General features: G+C 39.5%; 1 protein-coding gene across 1 annotated transcript in view; it reads right to left on the reverse strand.

Annotated features, from left to right (window-relative positions):
* The window catches only part of GRK3 (G protein-coupled receptor kinase 3), a 2,112,642-nt gene that overhangs the window by 774,941 nt on the left and 1,310,931 nt on the right, over positions 1-26,770 (reverse strand). Inside the window, exon 6 of the mRNA XM_044068485.1 lies at positions 5,216-5,277. Within this exon, the coding sequence (XP_043924420.1) occupies positions 5,216-5,277 (62 nt within the window). The remainder of the gene's footprint in view (positions 1-5,215; positions 5,278-26,770) is intronic.

The following is a 26,770-nucleotide window of genomic DNA, read 5'->3' on the forward strand; positions in this document are numbered from 1 at the left end:
TGTATGGAAGTGGGCTGGCTGCGTATGGGGGGGGCCAGATCCATTACCCTGCCTAGGTCCCTATTTGACCTTGATCCGGCTCTGACTAGGATCCTGAAGAGGTCCCATGGTTTACTTAAAAAAATATTCTAAAACAAAGGATTTGAGAATGCACTGGCATTTGCATCTAAATGAGATTTTAACAAAGGGTGCATTTTTTTAAACCTACTCCTTAATCGGCCTTTAAGTAGGTGATAATGATGTGTAAATTATATTACAGAATGGCCGGTCTGTAGATTGACACCCTGACTGCAGATAATGCTTACTGAAAAATAAGTCTGCTGCTTCACTGCAGCATATCAAGCTGCTGTGGGGTTCGGACTGAAAGTAACATAATGGCTGCCATTATTTTACACTTGCTAAACAGCACTTTTGCTGTTTAGCAAGTGTAAAATAAAAAAAAAAAGAAAATTAAAATCTAAAAAAAAATGTGTGTGTTTATCATGCACATTAGAAGTGAAACTTCTGAAATACAAGGCGCTAACTGCTGCTGGTATCGCTTACTGGGTCTCACTCTTCCACTCTCAATGTGTGTGTGTGTGTGTGTGTGTGTGTGTGTGTGTGTGTGTGTCTCTGTGGAAATTGCAATCTAGGATGATGGCACCACTCCCAGATCCTACCTCACTTCTCGGCTAAATGTAAAATCCAGGACCCCCCCCCCCCATAAGCTGAGATCCTAGATATGAAGGAATAAATAAGTCAGCATATCAACAAAAGGGTGGCTTGACAGTTAGGCGGTAATAACTGAAAAAAAGATAAAATAATTTATATGAAGCTGTAGCTTGGTTGGGGGGGGGGCAGCAGTGTAAGAGCTGTGAGTATAAATTTGAAAATCCTAGCTACAGCCCTGGTTACAGTGACTTTAGAGCTACATACACTAAATAAATGACAGAAGCTACACTCAAGTCCATGACGTAATTGAGCAACATTTGTAATGCCAGCAAAAGGCAGAGAAATGTAACAGTAGAGGATGGGACTCAGAAAGTATTATTCTGTTCTCCTCCATGTTACTCTACTGTAATTCCTACATAAGAAAAGGTTTTCCACTTGGATGCCTTGAAGTTTTTTGAGTATGCTGTTCTGAATTCTATACGTTTCACTATAAATTACTGATGTGTAATAGCAATGTTATTTATTAAGTTTGTTAGCTGGTGTTATGGACTTATCCCAGTCGACATATTTTTGCCACTGAGTAAAGACATAATATTACACAAAATAGTAAAAAGTATTAAATTATTTAGCACAGCAGATCAACAGAAACAATGCAAAATACAGTAAACAGAAAAAAAAATAATGTAGAATAGCATGAGGATGCTGATAAGGAAGACAGAGCTGATCGAGGTGGGGCTGTATATGCACTACGACATAACTTTCTAGCCATACAAACAGGTGTATAAATTGCATGCAGTCACACAGAGAAAGAAATTAAAACAATGAGTGAGAAGGTCACACAAAAAAAACAATCAGTAAAAACTAAATGAAAATACCAGCCAAGCTAGAACTTCCAATGAGTGACCTCCCAAACCTCTTGAATCAGAGGCACATGGGAAACATAAGCTGATGTCTGGGTATAACAGCCATGTGTTTCTTATGTTTAGTCCAACACTCTCCTTGTGCTGTGCTGATGAGGTCATAACAAGGCCGAAATATGCATATCCACAGCTAGTGGGCTTTGGCTTTATTGGCCTGAAATTGTCCATTAAAACAACGAAACAAGTCATGGGCATTCAGAATCGCCAATTAGCTGAAACACCTGGTGTTCATAGGGGTCAGTTGCATGTATCCCATGTGTCTCTAATTCAAGAGGTTTAGGAGGTCACTCATTGGAAGTTCCAGCTTGGCTGGAGTTTTCATTTAGTTTTTACTGATTGTTTTTTTGTGTGACCTTCTCACTCATTGTTTTAGTTTGTTATTTGGGATATTTTGCAGTCACCCTAATGATAACGGACATCAGCTGGATATAACAGCCCTGTGTTTCTTATGTTTACTCAAACACTCTGTGCTGTGCTGATGAGGTCATAACAAGGCTGAAATATGCATATCTACAACTAGTGGGGTTTGGCTTTATTGGCCTGAAATTGTCCTTTAAAACAAAACAAGTAATGGGCATTAGAATCGCCAATTAGCTGAAACACCTGGTGTTCATTAGGGTCATTTTGGAAGTTCCAGCTTGGCTGGGGTTTTCATTTAGTTTTAAAGAAAGAAATTAAAGAAAATATTAATTTAATTGTTAAGCATACATGAATAAATATACAGTATTTAGAATCACTCTTCTGTATATTCATCTGAAAGTAGGATAAATATAATATGATTGTACTGATATTCATGAAGCAGTGCAAATGTGAAAGTAATGGCTGAAGTCTCTAATTGGGAACAAGTCACTGCAGCCTGTAGGAATTAAGTTATTCTTGTTCTAAAGTCTCTGAATGAGTAGCAACTTCCAAAGCAATCTGGGAGAAAGGCTTATAGTTTGGGGACTAAGATGCAGAATGAATGGCCAGTGGTTTTGGGCATTGTAGTATTGTTGCATTTTCAGCACATAAATACAGCTGATATTGTGAAGCTTTTGCCAACATTTTAGATTTGTTCATAGAGAAGGGATCACCATAGTATTTCATGGCTGAGAGTTGGCTGATAAAGGTCAGCTTATTGTTTTATAGGAAGCCAGTTTGCTTGCTTTACAGTTATACAGCATGCACCATTATAGAATAAGATGAAGATGAAGCAACAGAGTAGTTTAGAAACTAGTTTCAGCTCAGAGAGTGTTTTCTCATAAGCATATACAAGAAGTGATAGAACATGTTCGAACTGGGGTAGCAGAATATTTTTACCTATAGTAGCCCGATCAGTGGGAGTGAAGATGTGATTGAAACTAGATGAAATAATGTTCGCATTTATGTTAATTATTTTAGTGGTAATAGTCAAAGAAGGACTAAATATCAGGCCTAGCTATCCGAAGGTTGATACACATTCAATAATGTATTTGTTGTAAGTAAGAAGAGCAGTCTTTGAGCATTGATTTATAGCTGTTGGTTGTGTGCCACAGAACATTAGTTTAGTTTTTTTTATAGTTGAGTGCATCATTGGATTGTATCCACATGGAAACATCTAAAGGCTATTTGTAGTAGTTAATTAATGTTTTGTAGTAGTTAAAGAATGTTTTATGGTCTCAAGCAGACTGGAAGAATATTAGATCATCTCCATAAAGAATAAATAACTAAATGTGATTGTTGGCAACTTAAGGAAAGGTAGTTAATGAAGAAGCTGAGAAGGACAGGGCCTAATAATTGAGCCAAGACAGACTTCTGCTGATAGGTACCGAGAGGACAACTAATAATTCTTTGATTTGACTCTAAAGGTCTTTTAAGGAATCCAGCAATCCTGTTGGACTGGGGGGGGGGGGGGGGCTGGCCAAAGGATTAACAGTCTCCAAGATCAAAAGGTATGTTTGTTTTCTAGGTGATGAAACATCTTTAATTTCTCATTTAAGATGATTCTTCATCATAGAGTAGGTATCACCAAATGACTACCCCCCAAAGTAATACAACATAAGAGATAGATTATAATACTGGGGGGGGGGGCAGATCCACCTCTGCAAAACAAAGATTTAAACAAGATTAAAATCTGTATCTATGGGACTCTACACCTTTTAAGATCACCAGTTCTGTTCGCTGACACTTTGCCACTTCTGGTTTGTCAGTATGAAATAACCTCTTTTTGAACTTATCATAACCCACACTCTGAAATCTAAATGTCATTATCTTTGACATAATATTATTCCCATCCTCATAACTCCCTTCTCTGTAATTATTTTATATTATCATTACATTACATTATATTATATTATATTATATTATATTATATTATATTATATTATATTATATTATATTACATTTTAATTTGATTACTTCTTTATTTGCATTTGTTTACCAAAAATGTCTGATTAGGCATTGACCCCCATTTTTGCAGAAGCCCCGGAGAGGAAAGCTCTATTAACACACATTCACATATTTCATCAGTAAGTTATGTATAAGCCTTATACAAAGGACATTTAATCTTTATATTTGATAATTATATTCAAGTCTTATTCAACAAACATATAGAGGTTACCTAGTATTTATGTAGAAGAATTGAACTATTAGAGCCCCCACATGACCATCCTGCCCACCTTCTTCAACATCTTACTAAGTCTAAGCTTTGAGATCAGTTTCTCTGTTTCTGGTCTCTTCTGTCTCCTTTGTCAAGAATGATACCACCCCCCCCCCCCTTGGTGATCAAGTCTCAACTCAACAAAACCCTTCCTTCTGCCTGATCACTGGCTTTTGTTTAATACTCTTGCTAGCATGTGCTGCTACACGTCTTATGTGCAACCTTCTGCCTGCAGTTCCTTCACCATTTTGCATTTCTCATTATCTGTGCTGGCTGTTTCCTTCCCGGTATCACATCCGGTCCTTTATATATTCCTCCTGTATTCTTCTTGTACTTTTTCTCTCGCCAACTCAGTCGATTTCACCCTTTGCCCCTCCCCCCCATGGCTATGTGCTCCTCCCTGCCTACTTCCATTTTGATTTACTTGTGGAATTTATTCTTGAATAGCTACCATTGGTGCTGTGCTCATTCACTCCTTTGACTGATATCTGAATCTGCCTCTCTGTCTTGGCCTCCTTCTACTTATTCTCTTATTCATAGCTACATCTGCTACCTTTTCCCCTAATTGTGGTTGTAAAAATGTATCATTAAATGCATTAATCAAAAAAGTACCATCCTGAGAACAGAAACAAGCCAATTCAATGGTTATTTTTATGATGTCTGCATTACACACTTGTCAGAAATTACTTAGCAAAATAGTTGCTACATCCAAGTTGCAAAGTCAAGTCTGCAATAAGGAGAAAATACAGTAATGAAGGTAAATTATTTCTTTGAAAAAAAAAATAATCTTATGTGTGAGAGCGGTGTGTTATGAGAAAATAAGAAGAAATCGCACTTTGACTGCTAAAATGTAATAAACATATCCAAAGAGAAAAATGAATACGAAGCATAGTTTCAGAACGAATGGAGACAGTACAAAACAAATAACATTAAATATTTAAATAGGAGATTAACTATGGCTTTGTCTGCGGCTTTGGAAGCTGAGTGACTCTAAAAGGAATGTGTACAGTTATGCAAAATACCATACCTTTCTATATATTTGTCAAATATCTTCCCTCGTAAACTGTCACAAATTTCTTCTATATATGGCTAAAGGAGATAAAATGGAAGTTATTAACACAGTGATCATACTAGACACTTAACTTCTTACACAAATATAGAACCTAGAAATCAATGTAATAATGTTACAGCAAATAGAATTATTTTCAGAGATTAAAAACTGCTTTTCAACTTCAAGCTTTTATCATCAAGTATGTTGTTTTTTTTTTTGTTTGTTTGTTTTTATAGCACAGAATCCACAGCAAAACACATTTGAATTCAGTCACTGGGGCAATGCAGCCATCTAGACATAACAATATGTTTTCTTCCCCTCCTCAGCACAGAACTTTATTGATTTTCTGATCCCTGGACTCTGCTCTTACCATTAAAAAACAATCTACAATGAATTCTATCTAATTAACTAGCTACTTTTGGAATGCACCCAAAAGAATTCTCCATTTCTCTTTGCACATATTGATGTCAAGCATTCTGTCAATATAATTTACAAGACAATGAAAACCATATGTTAGTCAATCATACTTCACATCATAAATGTGAATTTTGACAGACTATCAATTGCTTCATTTAGAGATTACACCAGCAATTTCAAATATATGTAATTTACTCTCCCCCCAGTACCTGAAAGCAAATCTAATTCTGATAAAAATTGTGAAAAGACAAACATTTTAAATTACAGACATACACCATGTTCTGCAAATTATTTTAGTCTTTTCTTATACAGCTTTTAACTGTGATATATATATATATATATATATATATATATATATATATATATATATATATATACATACATATATATATATATAGAGAGAGAGAGAGAGAACAGTTAAAAGCTATATAAGAAAAAAAAAAATATATATATATATATATGTGTGTGTGTGTGTGTGTGTGTATGCAGTTATATATAACTGTAAAATATTTTCAGATTTTATAGTTTAAAAGTGTTTTTGTACACATTTTAATTACTGCAGCTAAATGGATCTGCAGGTCCATTAAAATAAACAAAATAACCTCCTTACACAACTGCATTCTGGGATGTTTCAAATGTATAAACCTAGACATGAATAAACTGTTTATTCTGATATCAGGTAAGTGAAGTCAGGCCTTTTTCAGCCAAGAATCAATCTACAAATGCAGTATACAAAGAGACAATTTCATTTAGTCAATCAGCCAACATAATTTCAGAAGTCCACAGAAAGAAACACTACCCAGGGGAATCTCACAAAAACATAGGAAAAACTTCCAATCTCCATCCAGCTAGGGACAGTAATTCAAGACTGAACCCATGACACTGGAGCTGTGAGGTACCATCTTCAACTCCTGAGCCACTGTGCTCCTGTAGAATGCTCCAGTTTCACAAAACTAAATGCAGGAGAAGAGCAGAAGAAGAAGCATTTATGAAAGTTGAGGACCACCGATTATCTCATCCAAATGGGACATTAGAAAAGAACCTCATAGGCATGAACTGACAAATATCATCCTAGTAGTTGCGTAAATGGGCATGCCTTTGCTGAAGGTTGAACGTCGAGCTGGAACCTCGGCATTCGTGAAAATCTACTGCCAATCATTAGTGGATCGGAGTTCCGCTGTGGTGACCCCTAACCGGGAAAAGCAGAAAGATAACAACAACATCCTAGTAGTTTGTATCACCCTGCTCCTTACTGGACAGGGTTAATCACAGTGGTAGAGGACGGGAAACCTTTCTGTCTTTGGAGAAAGTAGATTTCCTTACAACAAAGAGACCCAAATGATGCTGCAAAATAATAACTTTTCAGGCTGCAGCTAATTGAAATACTGAGAGAAGCATTGGTACACCAGAAAATAAAATTAACCAGCAAGGAAGGATGGATGCTCAACATGCTCAAATGGATGCAGCAGAGCTATAAAGAAGAAATAATGCAAAAGTCTTAAATGATGGATCTAAATATATATTGAAAGGTTATCAGTGATTTAGCTGTCAACTGTAAGTAAGCATTTAGATTACTTGGATTCTTAGAAGTATAACACAATTTAATATCTTAGGGTTACTGATAATTTAAACAGATGTTATTAATACAAAGTGTATATGTGATGCTTAAAGAAAATTGAATTTAGTAATAAATATATTTGAGTTACTACAGAAGCAAAGGATATTTTTAATGCTATCCCCATGACAGTGGGTTGCAGTGGTATAAAGAGATATTAGAGATACTATTAATTCAAAGAGAGGTATGTGCATATTAATGGAATCTATGAACTTACTTCTTTACATACAAAATTTTACTTAATTTGAATAAGAATAATATCATTGACTTTCAGGGGTGGCTATGTATGCAGCTTGCATCCCAATTTATGCCAGCGTAGTTCTTTTATAATGGGAGACACACTTTGTCTGTACGCCCTACTATAATAATCATTTAAAGTCCTTTTTTAGTTTTTTGAAAGATATTTTTATTTTGAAAGACAGATCCCTGGCTCTGTAAACTGAATTGTTGGCTTTCATTAATTCTACTACTACTTTACATATCACTAGTGCATAGATAAAATTACATTTTTGACATATTGTTCATTAAAGTTTATGAGAATAAATATTGCACTTCTAACATCATTCGTAAAAACATTTCCCAACTCATATTTGCATTTTGACAACTGCTGCCCATATAAAACAGATCTGATAAATGATCAGATGGTATGGCTAATAAGTCTGATATAAACAACAATGTTTTTATTAATGAACTTGATTTTTTTATGTATACAGCATTGTGATGGGGACTATCCCAGATAGCTGTTAGAAGGAAAAAAGTCAGAAGTCGTGGTTGGTAGGATTGATAGGTCTGCACCTGTTTTAAATGTAGATTTTAAACCAGAAATGTCTAAAACCAAGAATAACATTTTATTTTCTAGAGCTTGGGTATTAACATATTCCATTAATGTGACTTTAATTAAAAAAATTATTTAAAGTAATTGATTGTTAATGACCCATTTTTACCATCTTAACTAAAAAATAGGAAGTTAGCCACATTTTATTTTTAGGAGGAATAAAAATTTAAAATATTGTTATGAAAAAGGTAAGATGACTAACATCACAGGAATGGATCCTTAATGAAATTCAAAGGTTAGCTGCTGTTATCAATGTGGGTATAGTGACACAATGTTTGAAGGGAATGTAAGAAGGGTATTAAAATACAAGTATAAATTTCCTAGAGCAAATTGTAATACAAAAGTTGATGTAAATATTGCCTTATACACACTGTGTTTTTTATTTATATTGGTAAAACAGAAAGAACCTTAAGAAAAAAAGATTTACAAACATGTACACAGCATTAAAAAAACTTGATGACAAGAATGCTTTCAGTAAACACACTAAGAAATGAGGGTCTATATTAGAACACCGAATGTTCAAAATTTTGAGTGTTCTAATATCGACCCGTTTTCAGCGGAAAATATGAAAGAAACAGAAAAACAAATTTTTTCCTAGGGAAAGAATTTGGTTGTCCATTTCTGTTGCTTCGGTATTTTCAGCATTGTGGTGGAAAGTTACGGGTCAGGTTCAGGTAAGTGTGTGATTGTGTGGATGTGAGGGTTAGGGCCGGGTAGGTAAGTTAGGGTTAGGGCACGGCTGAGGTGACTGTGCGATAGTGACGGACCTTAGGGTTAGGGTTTGGTTTAAGGTAAGTGGATAGTTAGTGGTGTATGTATAGTTTAGTGTAGGGTTAGGTGTAAGAGTTTAGGTGTATGTGTGTGGATTGTTGTTTGTTTGGTGTGCTTGTGTTGTGTGTATGTGTTTTGGAACAGCAAATTTTTTCCCTAGGAAAAATTTTGCTGTTCTGTATGTTCGATGTTTTAAATTTTCAATTAATAGGGTTTGATATTAGAACACTCGAAATTTTGAAAGTTCGGTGTTCTAATATAGACCCAGAAATTAAACAGTTTTAAAAATGTGTATTTTTTGTACTAGACATAAACCAGGATTCAATAAAGTCTATGTAGGCTCTGTGTAGAGCCCACATGGAATGTATCCATGCACACAGCCATGGTTCCTCCTTGGCAGCATGCCATACATATTAATTATGGCACGATGCCGAGGAACATCACAGTAACATGGATATTGAATCCATGCAAGCAGCAGTGTAGAGGCTGTCTCATATACTTGTGGACTGTCCAGAAAATTTCTGGACAGTTGATAAGCACAGTACAATACCTTTCAGCCTGTTAGCCTGGACCAAAAGGTGAGCAACAGATTTTACTACATGATATTTAAATTTTTTTACCTTTATGTGCAGTTTGCATGGTGCAGTGCAGTGCTTAGCGATGCCAAGCTGCGCTTATACATATATAGCAGACATCTGTTATCTATCTAAGCATAGAAACTAGATGTAATCCTTTTTTTTCTGTTTGTTTGTGTGGCACAGCACTGTGCTTAGCAATGCCGAGCAGTGCTTATACACATAACATCAGACATCTGGTATATATCTAAAAATAGAAACCGGATATAATCAATGTTAATTTTGTTTCTATTTTTTATTTTTGTATTCTGCTTATTTGTGTGGTGAGGTGCTTTGCTAAGTTTCACTTTGCTTACAGATACAGTAGACATTTGCTTGACACCTAAAATAGAAACCAGATGTATTCAATTGCTGGAGTTCTGCAGTGCTTAGCAAAGTGCAAACCCATACAGCACAGCTGCACTATGTTTACAGGCACCTGTGTAGTATATGTGAAGCTATATGAGTTCCCGTCACTAATCCAGTGGCTAGAAAGGGCGAGTCATGACCTCCAGTGAAGTAGGTCTTGGGCTTGAGTCCTGAGCAGTCATGGTTTTTACAGTTATTGCTGTGAAAATGTGTCAGATGACTGAAACATCGGTTTAGTTTATAATTAATAAAATTGTTAAATTTGGAAAAGCTGTGCGATGCTAAGCAGCACTTAAACATGGTCAATAGTCTATTTCAATTTGGCCTTGCTAAGCTGCACTTACACACTGTGTGAGTTTGCATGATGCTAAGTGGTGCAGTGCTTTTTTGGAAGTTACAGCATGACATGTAAGGGCGGGAATTCAGCATATCTAAAGGGCAATATGTGGGTATTTCACATCACTCATTAGAATTCTAACTTGGCTGTAGATATGCCTGGTGCTGCTGGAGAAGGAGTGCATTTTTGTGTGCAGAAGTGGGGAGTGCAGGAGTCCAGAGTGTTTTTTGGACTCCTGGTCAAGAATTATGAACGCCGGCTACTGCAGGGTGATTACCAGGGCTCAGAGTGTAAGTCTGAGGCCTGCGATCAGTTGGATAGGGAACTTACTAGTGCTACTGGTATCTTCCGCACTGATGAGCATTATCGTCACCACTACGACATCCTGAAGTGTAGAAAGAGGGGAACTTTGGACATCTGGGTCCAAGAGGCTAGGGCTGGGCAAACCCCACAGATATTTAAGTATGTTTGCCAGTAATTTAGAAATATACAAGGTGAATGTGTGCAGCACTGGTACTCATAATGGTTTGCTTCTCTTCCCACATCTACAGAAGAGCTTGCAATATCCAGTCCATGAAGCAGGCCTGGCCATGATGCGGCAATTATATGGCAAGTAGGACAACATCAAAGTAATAACTTAATGCATAATGTAACTAAGTAATAAATTACTTACAGAGTCTGCAGTCTTAACAGAAAGGTATGACACACCTGGGACATCTTACATCTTTATTAATGTGTCACTGTCTACACGAAATGGCAAAGCAAGTTACAGCAAGTAAGCATGCAGCAATGTGTAGTATAGCTTCCAAAGATCAGGTAATGTTGGGGTCTACTCAGATTAAGAGTCACTGTTCTGGTCTGGTCATTGTCTGAAATTTGCTGTAGGCTGCACTCAATAAATGAACAGGCTATATGGGTTAGTTAACAAAACTCCTACACAGCTATCCATGGTCTACATGCCAGAGTTAAAGCAACATTAATCAATATATTTTAAAGCTTGATGGTGCCTTGATACCTAATATTTCCAAATTAAGTGTCCACTATTCCTTTATTCACCGCATGTGCATTTTATCTGACATCAGTCAAGTGTTACATGTAACTCAATAAAGAATGCAGCAAAAATGTCCAAAATGAATTTAGTGCAATGCCCAGAGTAAGGTTTAAGCCTGTGTTCTGCTCCTTTGGCCTGAAATAATGCTGTATATTCCACTCAGTCAAAGACCATGGTCTGTGGGTAAGTTAACTGAAGTACTGGCCAGCTATCCATGTATCTAAATGCCAGATGTTAAGAAACATTATCAATAAAGTTTAAAGCAAGATTGTGCATTGATAAATAATCTTTTCAATGTTCATTATTCCTGTATTCACTCTATGTGTGTTGTAATCTGACACCAGTCAACTGCTACATAATTAACTAATAAAGAATGCAGCAACAAATTTCACAAATAAATGTAGCGCAATACCCAGATTGTCAAGCTTCATTTCTGATGATTTTTTCCAAAATATGCTGTAAATAGCACTCTGTAAATGAATAAGGTATACGGTTAAGTTAACAGACGTCCTACACTGAGATATATGTGTGTAACTGCCAGATTTCATGTGACATTGAGCGTTAGAGTGTAAAAGGGTACAAGTTCACAGAAAATGTTGCAATAGAAGTCTTAAAGGACATAGTGTTTTGGCAATTCATTATATAGAAATAAAGTGCACATTATTCCTGTAGTCACTGCTTGTGTGTTCTAATCCCATGGCAGCCAACTGAGAAATTTCCAGCTGCCTAGTGTAATTAGTGTACATGAACATACCTCTCAACTGTCACAATTTTTGCAGAATGTAATGACTACTGTCCCATATGCCTGGTCCTTGATTAGCAGATACATGACATTATTTGGAATGCAATTTATTAGCAAATCCGTTATCAGAACACCTTGCTACTAATGTATGAGAACAGTATGTAACAATGTTTTCTGTAGTTGTGCTTTTGTACCACCACTTGGTAGGGCTTGGCCCATACTGTCCCATGCTAACAGGTTGAGAGCTATGTATGTGCAACATCATCCATACAACATTTGCAGTCACTGTACTCACAAATGAAATCTTAGCTATGTAGACGTATGTACTAATAGTCTGTGTAGTAATATTACCTGTGAAGTTACTGTTTTTTTTTCCTCTCTCACCCCACCCCTTCTCTTCTTTAATTTATTAATTTATATTTATTATTATGATTTGATATTAATATATTATTTGTAACTACTGCTTATGTTGGCCTAATATATATTTTCATATTGATTTAATGTTAATATACTTTCACTTATGTTATTTATTGTTATGTTGCTCATTATATTCCTTTATATTTCTTTTGACTAATCATTAGTATTTTCTATTATGTTAATACTAACATTTGTTTGGTTATGTTAATTTTTACCTTATGTTTATATTTAATTTACTACAGGGTAGGCTGGTTCCAAGCGATCCACCTACCTTGGCTCCCCCGGCAGTGGCACCAGGGTCCAGCATGTCTGGGCCGCAGCCTGGCGGAGCACTCTCTGCTGTCCTCGCACTACCTGGGGCATTGAGTAGTTCTGCCCCAGAGGATGGGGTTCATCCCTCTCTGGGAGTGGAAGTGGAGGGGTGACTATGTCACTCGTGAGGAACTGCCAGTGCACACCTGTGCCAGATGGAGACCATGCTGTCCATCCTGGTGGGGCAGCCTTGCTCCGTGTGCCAGTGTCAACCACTGCCTCTACAGCAGCAGTGAAGGTACAGTGCTGACAGTCCCATGGGTGAGAACTTGAGTCACACTGCTACCATATCTGACATCCATGGGACTGGGATTCCACAACACCCTTCCCAACCAAGGTGTTTACCTCCCTCTTGTGTCGCACACTAACTCTGTCTGCTGTCTTGTCTGTCTGCAAAAGCTTCCTCACCTTCCTAACTTAGCTCCACCACATGTACCTTCCCCAATATTTCACTCTCACCTTAAAAACATGTGCATCTGCCCCCCCAAAAAAATCATCCCATACATAGCTCTCCATTTCCACGTGTCCACTAGACACACTTAGTTTAGTCCAATTGGCTTGACAATGCAATTCTGTTGTCCTCACCACTCTCTCTAGGGGTGACAGTCCAAATTCAGCTAAAAAATCTAAAAGTGTACAGTTGTTGCTGTACAAGAAATGGATAGCTATGGTTCTTTCCTACACCCTTCCTGCATATACCTACCTGCCTTTCAGTATGTTTTCCCCCTGCTTGCACCCCATTTCAGCACTGTGCTATCTCCCCATTTTTCATTTTTTAAAGAGTTTTTGCATTATGTTGCGTGACTCACAGCACCACTAATCTATCCTAAATAGAGCTATACTGATATATGTGTGTGAAACAATAACAAGCACATTTAAAATGTACAGCTGTGCATGATTTTGAACCCATGACCATCATACCTGCAGAACAGTGCATCAAACCACCACAGTACTTGCCATTTTGCCATCATTAATCGTGTTGAAGCAGTGCTGCACATCCCGCTGCAGCACACACATTTGGTCAAAGAGTAATGGAACAAATAGGACTGTAACATGGAGTCTGGAATAGGAATACATCACCAGAAAGCCTGACACACAATAGTGGACATAAGTGAGGTCTCTTACAGTAGGTAACTGTGCACTTCTATCTGCAACATTTAAAAATACACCTACTAAAACATTAATAAATGTAGGTGTTTAACTGGGACTCTGGTGAAGAAATACATCCCTATATACCCGTGCACATCATAATAGATGTACATGAAGTATGTAACAGCATGTAAGTGTGCAATTATATGTTGCAAAATACATCTGCTGTCACAGTGATGTAGTAGCTCAGTCTGTTAAATGCTTTGAAAACATTATACTGTGGTACACATAGTCCTGAGTTCAAATCCAGTGGTGTCTAGCATTTAAAATACATGTATGTGCACATCACCATTGTGAATTCTGTAATGAATGACTGTGTCATCAACTATTTATTCACCCAAAACATTTCAGATGGAATGTCTGCTGCTCAATGACAGGAGTCAAAGGCCTGCAGATAGGAACACACTTTGACATATTCCTTTCACAATTCTAGAAAGTGCTATGCAATCATAGAGGATCTGAAATTACATAATACAGAGGAGGCCCACTAATATCAGACTGCAGCCCACAATGATGTGTTAGTGATATTACAGACAACCACAGCTGCATGAGTAGTATACATATACGGAGGTTGTGGTGGATGCAAGGGTTGCCAGCACACACATTACAGGTGACCATGACATAACACTTGACTTGGCAGTTGTCCAACTGCTTGACATAATGGTTAACATACACCTACCTTGTTCTAGGACACCCCAAATATACTGTCTTTTACTTAGTTAGAGATACCTTTGCTAACATACTTACCTTAAACACATACCTCAATATACTGTGGGATGGGTTCCCTTAATCAGGCTCTGACAGTATACCAAGGCTGCCACTGCCCACTCTGTAAATCATAATTGTTGTTATCCTCCACAATCTGCATCTTCTCTCACTATGCTTATTGCCTGCAGCAGTATCAGCTGCAGCCTGTAGCACACAAATATGAATGTAATAGGTATGTACTACAAACATCCTCTCTGTGTTGACGTAGCATCCGTAGTCCAGCATTTACACACCAGCATATGGGAAAGGGGATGGTTTCTACATTTAGGCCTTATATCCTCTTCAACAGTTGCATGGGATTGCCAGATTACACTGCAGATCAGCTGTGTATGTTTCATTTAGCATTACTGAACCACAGATTGGTTCAGAGGCATTCACCTGCTAATGAGAGCCATCTAGAAAAGACAAACTTGTAGCTAGTGGAACCATTGTGTATAAGACTTACATGGTTTTCTCATTGGCACATCAATTTCAGAGCAGTATCTTTCAACAGTGGAATGTTGTGCTCCATTGGGTATGTAACCATTGCATTTCCAACATAATGCATATGTTGGAATAGACTTGGGGGGAATGGGGATTACATCAGTAAGCCTTTATTAGAACTGAGCTCATTGATCTGCACAGGTGTTACACCTACAGAGGAATTACAGTACAGCAAGGGTATAATGTTTGTGTTAAACAGGTACACAGGTCTCCTGGATACTTCCCTTGATAGCAGTTATAATAGTACACTGCTATTGGTTTGGCACTGTTGTTTTTATAGATTATAAGGTGGATTGGTTACTCCTATGGGGCACACTACAGTGGACTCCTGTGTTGGGTGTCTGATCATACATCAGTATCTGTCATAGCACAAACAGGAATAGGTGACAACTGCTACTATCCTAGTTGCGTCCAAACCTTTTGTATGTTTGGTACATACAGTACTCCCATGTATGTGATCCTGACATGTGTTCTCATTTTGTTGTATTTCAGAAAATGCACATCCCCATCACTCTTCCCCTTTTACAGAGGTGGAAAATTATATTATCCTGGAGGCCTTGCAACAAGTGCTACTGTCCAGGGGGAGGCCAAACAGGCAAGATCAGGTAGCATTGTGATTTGACCTGGTCTGCAATGTGAATTCTGCTGGTACCAGAGCAGGACACATGAGCAGGTATGACACCATGCCACTGATATGATCCATACGGCACACAGAAGAGAAGCGGATGTGGCCAGGGATTGAGATGACACTGGTGGAGGGCCTGCTGCAGATCAACCACTGTCAGCCACTGAGGAATTTCTGGTGACTCTATAACAAAGAACAGCTCCCACGCATCCATCACACAATATGTCGTGGATGTGGGTTCTACTGTTTCCACACAAGGAGAGCATCCAGGTATGCTAGTTCAATCATCATTGGAATACTGCAGCATTCAGTGTGTCAGAGTGTATATAGTTTCACGCAGGTGTCAGTTCTTTTTTTTTGGGGGGGGGGGGTTAGCTGCAGTTTGAGTCTCATGCTGAGATTGTGACCAGCATACCAGCTGACATAGTAGCTACTGTCAATGTGACATATTTGGATGTATTACCCTGTTATATTGTAACATGCAGTGCTATTTGCATTACCTCTCCCATAAATATTTTCAGGATCATCAGTAATTGGATGAGGCCCTGCTCCTGCCCCTGGTAAGCACAATCCTGTTTTTGTTAGAGATGTATATTTAGCGCAATGTATTTGCTAAAGTGCTATCCCAGGCCTGCTGGTGGGATTAGTGTACTGTGTATGATTGCCCACTGTACAGATTCTTTCTGACTGTACACAGTTTAGACTTATACCTATGCTTTGTAGATGTGACCACAGTGATAGACTCGACAGTATTGTCAGGATATTACAAATTGCCATATGTGTCAACTGTGTGGAGTTTTTCAAAATGTCAACAGTGTACATCAATTAGGTCTTGATCATGAGATTCTTGTTTAAAGAGCTTTTATTTGCAAGCAACTACAGATATGGGTTAGACAATAATGTCCTCTTGTCCTACTATATGAGGTTGGGGGTTAGACAAGTCTGTAATAGTGACAGCAGTGTAGACAGCTTAACATATATTGCAGCATAGTAATACAGAGCATAGTGTGCAGGAATTAATGTAATGCTTTTCCCTTTTTCTCACAGGTGACCAGGGGGGCTTGTCTCTGTCCCTTTCACAACCTGATATCAGTATCTCTTCAGATGCTGATGATGATGGTGGCCAATTGAGGCATAGCTGGGGTTGCAGGAGCTGTATCTGACACAGAGGTTGCCATCCCTCATCCATCCTCATTATCACTGTACACAGCCAGTATGTGGACACAGATACTGGATAGTCAGAGGGTCGAGATACTGAACAAGGAAGTGTGGCTACTGTGGCTGCAGTGAGTGTCAACAGTAACCATAGCCAAACAGTTGGCGAGGTTCCACACAAGCGGATTTATAAGGATGCTCATAGAAGGCCTGCTGTCCTTCCACCACCTGCTGCAGGTATCTCACCACATGTCACTTGGTGTATGTTTAGGACCTTCATGTAGTAACAGGCATGTTCCAAAAGGAACTCCCAAGAATGCTCAGGGTTATGGATGCAGCACAAGCTGCCTCCACTGTGTTGCCAATACCCTGGAATGGTTGACTGATGCAGTGGAAAGACAGTGGTCTGAGGTAGATCACACAGTATCTGTCTTGGAATGCACATTGCCTGTAATGGAACGTCTGGTTGGAGTTGAGCTTCGACCTCGTGCAAGTAGGTTAGCAACTACATCTGCTGACAGTCAATGTGGCCATGCACAATCATGCTCCCATAGTGGAAGTACATCCAGCACTCCAGAGAGGGGTGTGCTGTCCACACCAAGACATGGCAGGCCATGGGTTCGTGGTCCTGGGTGTTCCCATGGAGGACATTTTTCCAGCAGACAGCAGTCACCCTCAGGAAGTAGCACAGCATCTGACCTTGGGCATGGAGGTGCCAGTGCAACTCGTGGCAGAGTCAGTCCACATGTTCGGGGGTGGTGACAATGAACTGTCAGCTCTACCATGCACGGCTCACAGTTGTCCAAAATACAGACACACAGGGCCAGCACTGAGCTTGGCTGTGTGTGATATAGGGAAAGATTGCCAGCCCAGCTATCTGGAATTTTGTAAATAATTCTATATCATTTGTATCATTTGGGAATATTGATATGATTTATACAGAACTGTATGTTATGTACTGAGCTAAAATGTAACCATAGCATGCCCTGCTGACTTAGAACAGAAACGCATATAAACTATACACCTGTGCAAATGTATGTTTTAATAATAGAAACTGGAACATACAGAGTCATCTTGCAAAGCTTCAAGAAAATAAGTTGAAATTAAATTGTTTTACAATTGTGATATAAAACTGCAAACATCTGAAGATATGCATTTTTCACAAAGAGATGTTAAATTATGTTAGTTTCTGACAAAAGGGGTTTAGCCTGGGAACTGAAGTTAGGAGACAAAAAGTGATGTCATCCCAGCTAATCCATCAGTAACATTTGATATTAATTTAAGAACGCTCACAGAGAGAGATTGGGCATTTTTTATTTTATCTTGGACCTAGCAAGAACATCCATTCATCATTACCATTTGCACTAGCCTTGCTTTAAGTAAAATTTAGGCATAGTATCTCTTTTAGATATGGATAGGAATATAGTAAAGATTAGTTTAGATGTTTTCTGCATTTATTTGAGACTGTCCTACAACGTTATTTTAAAATATTTTCTGCAATTTTGAACTCTGAAGTAACTGTGTTTGTGTACTGAGTATTGTCTTGTTCTTTTATTATTTATTATTAAATATATTTAAACCTGTCTTTGTGGTTGATATTTGTGAGACATATTTAAGCTCTTAGAGTACTTACATATCTATTTAGTGACACTGTACAGGACACTCCTAAATAGCCTTGCAAGTCTAAAGACTACCATTTGGTTTAACAGTAACATTACACAGTATGATTGGACACTCTTTGTTAAGGGCCTTAAGTAATTGATGAGTGGTCGGTGGCAGTGGAAACTACCTTATAGTCTGGGCAGAAGGAGGCATAGCTAGTAAATCTGGGTCAGCCTTTGCCAGGGGTGTGTGTGTGTGTGTGTGTGTGTGTGTGTGTGTGTGTGTGTGTGTGTGTGTGTGTGTGTGTGTGTGTATGTGTGTGTGTGTGTGCGTGCATGCGTGCGTGCGTGTGTGCGTGTGTGTGTGTGTGTGTGTGTGTGTGTGTGTGTGTGTGTGTGTGTGTGTTTGTGTGTGTATAAATCAAACCTCAAAGAGAGTGTGCGTGTGTGTCAGTTACTTGGGCAGGGACACAAAGCACTGGATGGACAGAAAGGGTGCTGGAGATTTTTGGCTTGGCCACTCAGCTGAGATTTCAACCCTATAACTGTGCCAGTGGGGAGTCTTATTGGGGATCTGGAGAAAGAGGGAGAAACCATACCCGGACTGACTGTGATCTCTGTGTGCTTTTAAGGGAAAATGCACTTTACTGTGTCTACTTATCATCCTCCTAGTGTGTACATCCCCCACTATTGCCAGTGGTGAGGATTGAGGCTCCTTGATTACTGGGCCAGTGCAGGGGCATCACACTGTGTTCTTGTACACACTCACACACCACTGTCAAATTCCAGTCACCTACAGACACACACTCCACATTTCCATGGTCCATCTTGCCTGTTTCCCTTCCTGACTCACACATGCTTGCCAGCCTATTGGGTCATCCTAGGCCTCCCACACCCCCACACAACAACTGGTGCAAGTGATGATATGTGCCACATCCCTGTCATCTTTCTCACAGATGCAGGGAAATAAAGCTATGTGTCTGATGCATAGGGTGACTATCTACATTAATATGAATTTGTATCATCCTTTGTTGCTTTTCACATGCTACTTGTACTGGTCATTTACAGATATTGTACACTGACATTTATAATGGGCTTAAAATCACAGTGTGTGTATGTTACCATGGATGCTGCTGTAATGGCTTTGTAGTCACAGAATGAAAGATATCTCATGGAAATTTTTATGATTCACTTTCAGGATTCTGTAGGACACACCTATGCCCACACATCTACAATCAAACCATCAACATCAGAGCACAGGACTGAATGTCAGCACAGAAGAAAAATGTCATCAGAAAGGTAAAACACCACAGGTTCATGGGTTTATGTCTTCATATGTGTTTAATAGGCTAAAGAACACAAGGTTTTCTTGAAGCCTAGCCATACATCCCTAAATTCTGACAAGGTCTGATACACTGTATAAGTGTAGGCAGGGTTTTTGGAGCTGAAACATCTACAGGCCGGGGTGTGGGAGATGAACCATCTCCAATTTCCCTATGTCCTTTAGAGACACTGGTCCTAAACCAGATCAAAGGCTAGATCACTACTGATGTGTCCATAAGTCCCTGACAACTGGATCAACTGTTAGAGGTGTGTTGTCAATACGCTAGTTACCATGGGTGGATGACTCCCCAAAGGATAGTATTGTGCAATTGTTGGCATTTACTGTCAATCCATGGATCTGACAGTAACTGCATGTCTGTGTCAGCTCCTCCTGGATAACATCTGTGTCAGTGCGGGATTCAATGACAGCTTCTAATTTGCAATCCTCAGCAAATTTATTCAGCCACAGACCACTGACAGTGGCCATGCCTGCAGAAAAGTAATAAGGCCTAATAACAGGATTATTGTTTATGCAAGTGCAACATGTCTGGCAAAAAAGCAAACTCAATCTACCATGTTAACCCACACTGCCAGGTACTGTTTTACCTTAGAATGACACCATGAGGGTCAGGACATGTTACATAATAGCCTCTGTCGGGCCAATGCCTAATCATGATCTATTGTGATGTATACACAAGTAATAATCTATTTATAATGTTATTATCACTGACTGTTGGGGAGATGTGGACAGCATCCTAATCCACACAAACACAACATGTGAGGGATGCAACTATATTAGAAGTCTTGAATCCATGCTCTCTCACACACCAGTTGGTACATATGACAATGATTGGGTTGCCAACATGTACACCTCACCTCCTACTTCACCCAACCCACATCACACATACCTACATATGCAGAGGTCCTTAACAGAAACATATCTACACACAAGACACCTCACAATCACAAATGCAATCATGCTAAAAATAATACTACCGCTGCAGAACAGTACACATAATAGCTCAAACACCAGTGTCTCACTGCTCAAATGTCTAAGAGAAAAAACAAAATCAAACATGCTTGTCATAGGTAATTACATCATGAGACACACTGATGTCCCTCCCACCAGGCTTCATAAGGGAAAGGTCACAGCCAGCTGTCTGTGAAGTGCCAGGATAAACCATATCACACATGCACTCAAGTCTGCCAATAACAGATACTGTTATGGCTACTTCATAGTTCACGTCATAGTTCCTGTTGGTGTGTACAACTTGTCATGTACCTCTCTGGACTGTATGAAAAGAGACATGACTGAACTCTTGGACTATGTGTCTCAGACAGGTATGCCCTTGGCCTTCAGCTTCATTTTACTTTCACCTGGGATGATGCCTCAGTACAAAAATAATTTGATTTACTTCAATAACTGGCTTAGCATCTGGTATCATTCTAACAGGATCCACTTTCTGTCAGCCTGTGGTGACATGCTCAACAAACCTTGAGGTTTTGCCAGAGATGGTCTTCATCTGTCACCCCTTGGATTTTGGCTACTGGCCAAGGCTCTTGTCATCCCCCATAGTGCCCTTTTTAGGTGGTCTCCCAAGGACAAAATTTACAATGTAAAAAGCCCAGCTACAAACATCCTGAAGGTTATGCTGCTAAATGTTATGAGTGTCAACACAAAACTCCATTCACTGGAAGCTGTCCTCACCTTGGAAGATGCAGACATTTGAGCAGTCACAGACACCTGGTTTAAGGCTGTAGAGAGCAACACAGCCATACTAGGCTACAACTCCTTCCACACATGCAGACCTGAAACTAAAGGCATGCAAACTAATGGAGGTGGTGTATAAATATTCATTAAGAATACATACACATCTAGATTGTTTACACACTATGATTTCCTGGAGACAATTCAGGTGTTATTGACCATTTCTAGGTTACCTATTCAAGTAATTGCCAGCTACAGGAGTCCCTTCATGAATCAAGACACCCACTCTGCTTATTTGCATCTACTTAAGTCTACCAAGAAACATCTAGACATCAAGGTTTGGGTGACATTAACTACCCACCTAGTGGGTATATTACTCATGCTCACACTCACTTGCACAAAGGTTTCTTGACTTCATTAACTACAATACCCTGCAGCAGCTGGTTGACACCTCCACAAGGGAAGACTACATATTGGATGGGGTGCTTACCAATATGGGGGACCACTGTAGCACCCCCACTCTGTGGTTCTCCCTGGTGAGATCTGACAAATAAATGGTCACATTCAAACTAAATATCACACCTAATACCCCCCTGCAGAAAATAAAATAATAAACATCACCAAAAACAGATTATAACCTCGTACAGGATGGTATAAATAGCTTCACTGCACCTCCTCTCTCAGATGGAACTGGCAACTATGCTGAGTTCTACACCAATGCTTTATACAAACACCTGTATAACTGCACTGAATCGGCTGTACCTGATTGGTGCAAAATAAGCTCCTCATAAAAGAGAAAACCTGCCTGTTGAACAACTGCCATTCACAAACTTTGCAATAAGAGGAAGACATTGATCTCTAAGTGTAGGAGGGAGCCCCCTAAAATGGAAATGCTCCCTCCTCAGCATAAAAAGGCAAATAAGAGCTGTTGTGAAGTCCTCTAAATCAAAGTATGGTTCCAAATTAGCCTCTTCTACAAAAGACAAGCACAAGGCATTCTACAGTTACAGGAATGGTGCAGATTTGTACCAAACTCATATTTAATGACACCACATATACTGGGACTATAGTCATAGCTAACCTGTTGGCCAACAGGTTCTGCAAAAACTTCACTCCCCTGTCCCACCATACGTACACCACGATATCGAAACCATCTGTCACCTATCTTGTATCTCTAAAGAGCAGGTCATAACTGGCCTCTATTATGGACAAAAACACAGCATCTATGTGACCTGATAACATCCCAAAGTGCATCCTACATGGGATCCAACATGGAACAGTAACACCCTTGGGATCGCTTTGCACTCATAGTGCAAACACTGGCTTTGTCCCAGCTGACTGGAAACAGCTACTGTTATTCCATTGCACAGAGACTACATACTATTAGCCTGATTAGCCATATCTGCAAGGCCATGGGGCAGATCATCATGGACATTATCAGAAAAGATGTAGGTAATCTCCAATCAGTTGACCCTACACAGTTTGGATTTGTCAAAGAGAGATCATGCTTTTTAAACCTGGTGGACTTATTTGAAACAGTCACCACAGACTTGGCTGATGGAAAATCTGTGCATACAGTCTACCTGTAATTAGACAAGGCATTCAACAGTATCCCCCGCTCAGGCATCATTGACAAGCTCACTCAACTACGCTTCAATCCTTATATCATTAGAGGAGTTGTTAACTGGCTCAGTAATATAAGTCATATAATCAAATTAGGGGAATCCACCTCCAATAGCAGAGCTGTAACCAGTGGTGTCCCACAGGGTTTGGTCCTGGGTCTTCTACTGTTTTAAATCCATTTCTCTGAAGTCCAAACGCAAAGTAAATGTCTGTGGCTGACGATGTTTGCTGATGCCTGCAAACTGGGAGTGGTCATAATATCTCCACATTATGTCAGCATCCTACATGAGGGTCTTACATGAACAGATTGATTGTTGCCAAACTCATGGTCTTAAACTCAATGCAAATATAAACGAGCAAAAACCACAACAGGAAGACTGCTCCTGTGATACCAAGTTCAATGTAATAAAATCGCAGAATCTAAAACATACACAGGAGCAAAGAAAGGCAGTCCACCAATGCAAATGAAACTAGTACAGTTCCAAAATCCAATATGAACTTAAAAACAGGAATGAGTGCAGACAGGTAAAACCTTTTATTAGAAAAAGTAGTAAGTGCTTTCACCCCGAGGCTTCATCAGATGAGGCCTACCAAATACAAATGGTGACTTTAGTGGAATGGGTGTCAGTAGTTCCATGTGGATGTAATCTCTGTCCAAACAGCCCAGTATAGATGCCTGCATAATGTACCCAGTCCATAGCTAGAATGACCAAACATAACATACCACTATGATACTGTGTATGCTATGGTCTTACCTTGCAAGTGCAGCAGTTGACACAACTATATTTCAGGTCTGACTCTGTGTGATGCAAGCAGTACACAGCAAATACATGGAAAGGTACAGGATGCGTGAGTTGGCTGGCATCAATGTTAATATTTGTATGTGAGTAAGAGTAAGGTGTTAGTCCCTAGGTCACTAGGTTGTCAGTGAATGTGCTATGCATTGTCTCTTAGCCAAAGCCAGAGTGTACTGAGCATGCCTACATCTGCCTACAGGGACTTCAGCAGGGGGTCCTCCTCTGAGTCCTCCTATGACTGTGGCTGTGGTGACCTAGGCACTGGTGGGGGACTGTGTATCTCTTCCGTTGCTGATCCTGCTGCTGTTGTTTCCGCAGTATCAGACTGTGTAGCATAGCACATACTGTGCATATATGTGCACATGTGGCTGGAGTATACTGCAAGGCTGGACCGGATATATCAAGGCACTGGAACCGTGTCTTCAGATGTCCAAACATATACTCTATGATCTTCCTAGTTTGTGCATGTGCCTCATTATGGCATTCTTCCATGGGTGTGTGTGCATTTCTGATGGGTGCCATCATCCACGGTTCCACGGTATAGCCAGCATACCCCAGTAAATGGCCCTGTGGGATGTCCTCCCAGCTGACATCTATTACAGCTGTGATATGTGCCAGATATGGGAGCCATGATAACTGCCAGAGTTACCACCACATACATTCATGATAATCCCCTGGGCATTGCACATGACTTGGCAGTTGATAGAGTGGTATCTCTTGTGGTTATTGTAGATTCTACCCTGCTCACCAGGTGGTGCCTTGATGTGTACATGAGTGCAAGCTATGGCACCCAGTACTTCAGGGTAGTGTGCTACATGGTAGAAGTGTTGTGTTGCACATTGCTGGCCCTCACCTCAGGGTCAAGGGGAAAAGATATGTTCTCACTGGCATGTGGGAACATAGCAGCCAGAAACTGGTGGAGTATCCTGGATGTCGATGCCTGTGACACCCCCATCATGTCCCCATTTGGTCTTTGAAAAGTACCTGTAGCTAGTATCCTAAGGGCTACACATGCCTTAGTTTCCACTGGAATGGGTTACCCTCTGTTAGCTCTGGCTCTGAGTTGAGGTTGGCTCACTGAGCTCTTGTAATATGTTCCTGTCCACCCTGTAGAGCTCTACAATCTCCAGCTCATGTAGCTCCTGGTGGGTAATCCTGGGCCTGAACACTCTTCTTCTGCTTGGCCTTGGCCTATTGTCATCAGCACCAGCAGCACTGACTTCAGCCTTTCCCACATACAGATGTAGTATAGCTGCAGCAGCCCGTAGCATTATCTCAGTTAAAAGTTCCCAAGTCTATACTCCAATGCTTCAGAGTATTGAGGAAAAAACAGAATGCAGGGTGTGTGCATACTTTATACAGTTGTGAAGTAGATCCACCATTCTGATGCAATGAAGCTGATTGGGGTATAATTAACATGACTTAAAGGCCCTATTTATGTGTGCGCCGTGATGCTAAGCACAGCATAGCACAGCATAGCTTAGTATACAATAGTGAATATTATTAATTGAACATATCCAGTTTTAACTGATAGCTTCGTATGTCACCACTGTGCCTTTGGTGGGTTGTTCATGTGAACATGCTAAGCTAAGTGAAGCTCCATGAAGACACATGCACTGAGCACAAAATCTCCTAAAAGTAACTAGACACACACCCCTGGATGTCATCCACCTCCACTGGGAATATCAACACTGTGTAAAAGCCTACAAGAAAGGGATCTGCGGACACAGTTGCTCCTTTTAGCGATTCAACAACTTTACCTCATTTGCATGCATATTCGTGCTGACAGCCTGGAAACTACATGGTTCATACCCACATGAGCTGGGCAAAAGTAAGAATGCACCATTGTACAGACCAGGTGCAAGGTCCTACAGTACATTTCCGTAAAATAGATTTATTCATTTTTTTTTCAATTTTTTTATTTCAATTAAGCATGTTTGCACAATGCAGCACATAGTGCAAACAAGCTGAGATTAATAATAATAAAATATATATATATATATATATATATATATATATATATATATATATATATATATATATATATATATATACATATAGATGTATATATGGGTTTCCTATTTAATTTCGAAATACAGAAATCCCGAATTTCAATATTTCTAAATTAAAATACCGAAGTCTTAAAATACTGGTAAACCAGAAGCAGGAAATTCAAAATCCCGAAGTACGGACATTTTGAATTAGTGCTTCTGGTGTTGCGGTGTGTGAATGGTAAGATGTGAGTTTGGGTATGTATGTATGTATGTGCATGTCTGTTGGTTAGGGGCTTTAGTGTATGTCAGTGTGTGTTTTGACTGATATGCAAGGGTGTGTACAATGTGTGGGAGTGAGTTACCTGTGTGTGTCTGATTGTGCGATCTCAGAGTCAGTATATATAAGTAGGGGGAGTGTGCAGGGCTTATCTGCTTAACTATAGTGTAGGATATTATATTTGAGTTGGGGGGTGCAGGGCTTATCTGCTTATCTGTAGTGTAGGATATTATATTTCAGTTGGGGGGGAAGCTGTGCGTATGTGTTTGTGTGTGCTGTATCTGTAGTGTACCATTGGGATTTTGAATTTCACGGTTTAAGGGTTTCGGTGTTTGGTGTCTTCGGCTATGTAATTTCAAAATACTGAAATTCAGGATTTCAATATTTCGAAATTACATAGTGACTACCAGCTTTGGTTACTGGCTAGGCATGTAATAGTCTGAAGACTGATTGCATAGTTTTGCCCTATGAACCTAAGACCAATCTAGAGACCTCACTGTATAATACCTTTAATCTCCTGTAGTGAAGGCACATGGGATATATGCAAA

This window comes from Protopterus annectens, chromosome 4.part0 (genome assembly GCF_019279795.1).
Source record: "Protopterus annectens isolate FY-2018-M chromosome 4.part0, PAN1.0, whole genome shotgun sequence".
Taxonomy (NCBI): domain Eukaryota; kingdom Metazoa; phylum Chordata; order Ceratodontiformes; family Protopteridae; genus Protopterus; species Protopterus annectens.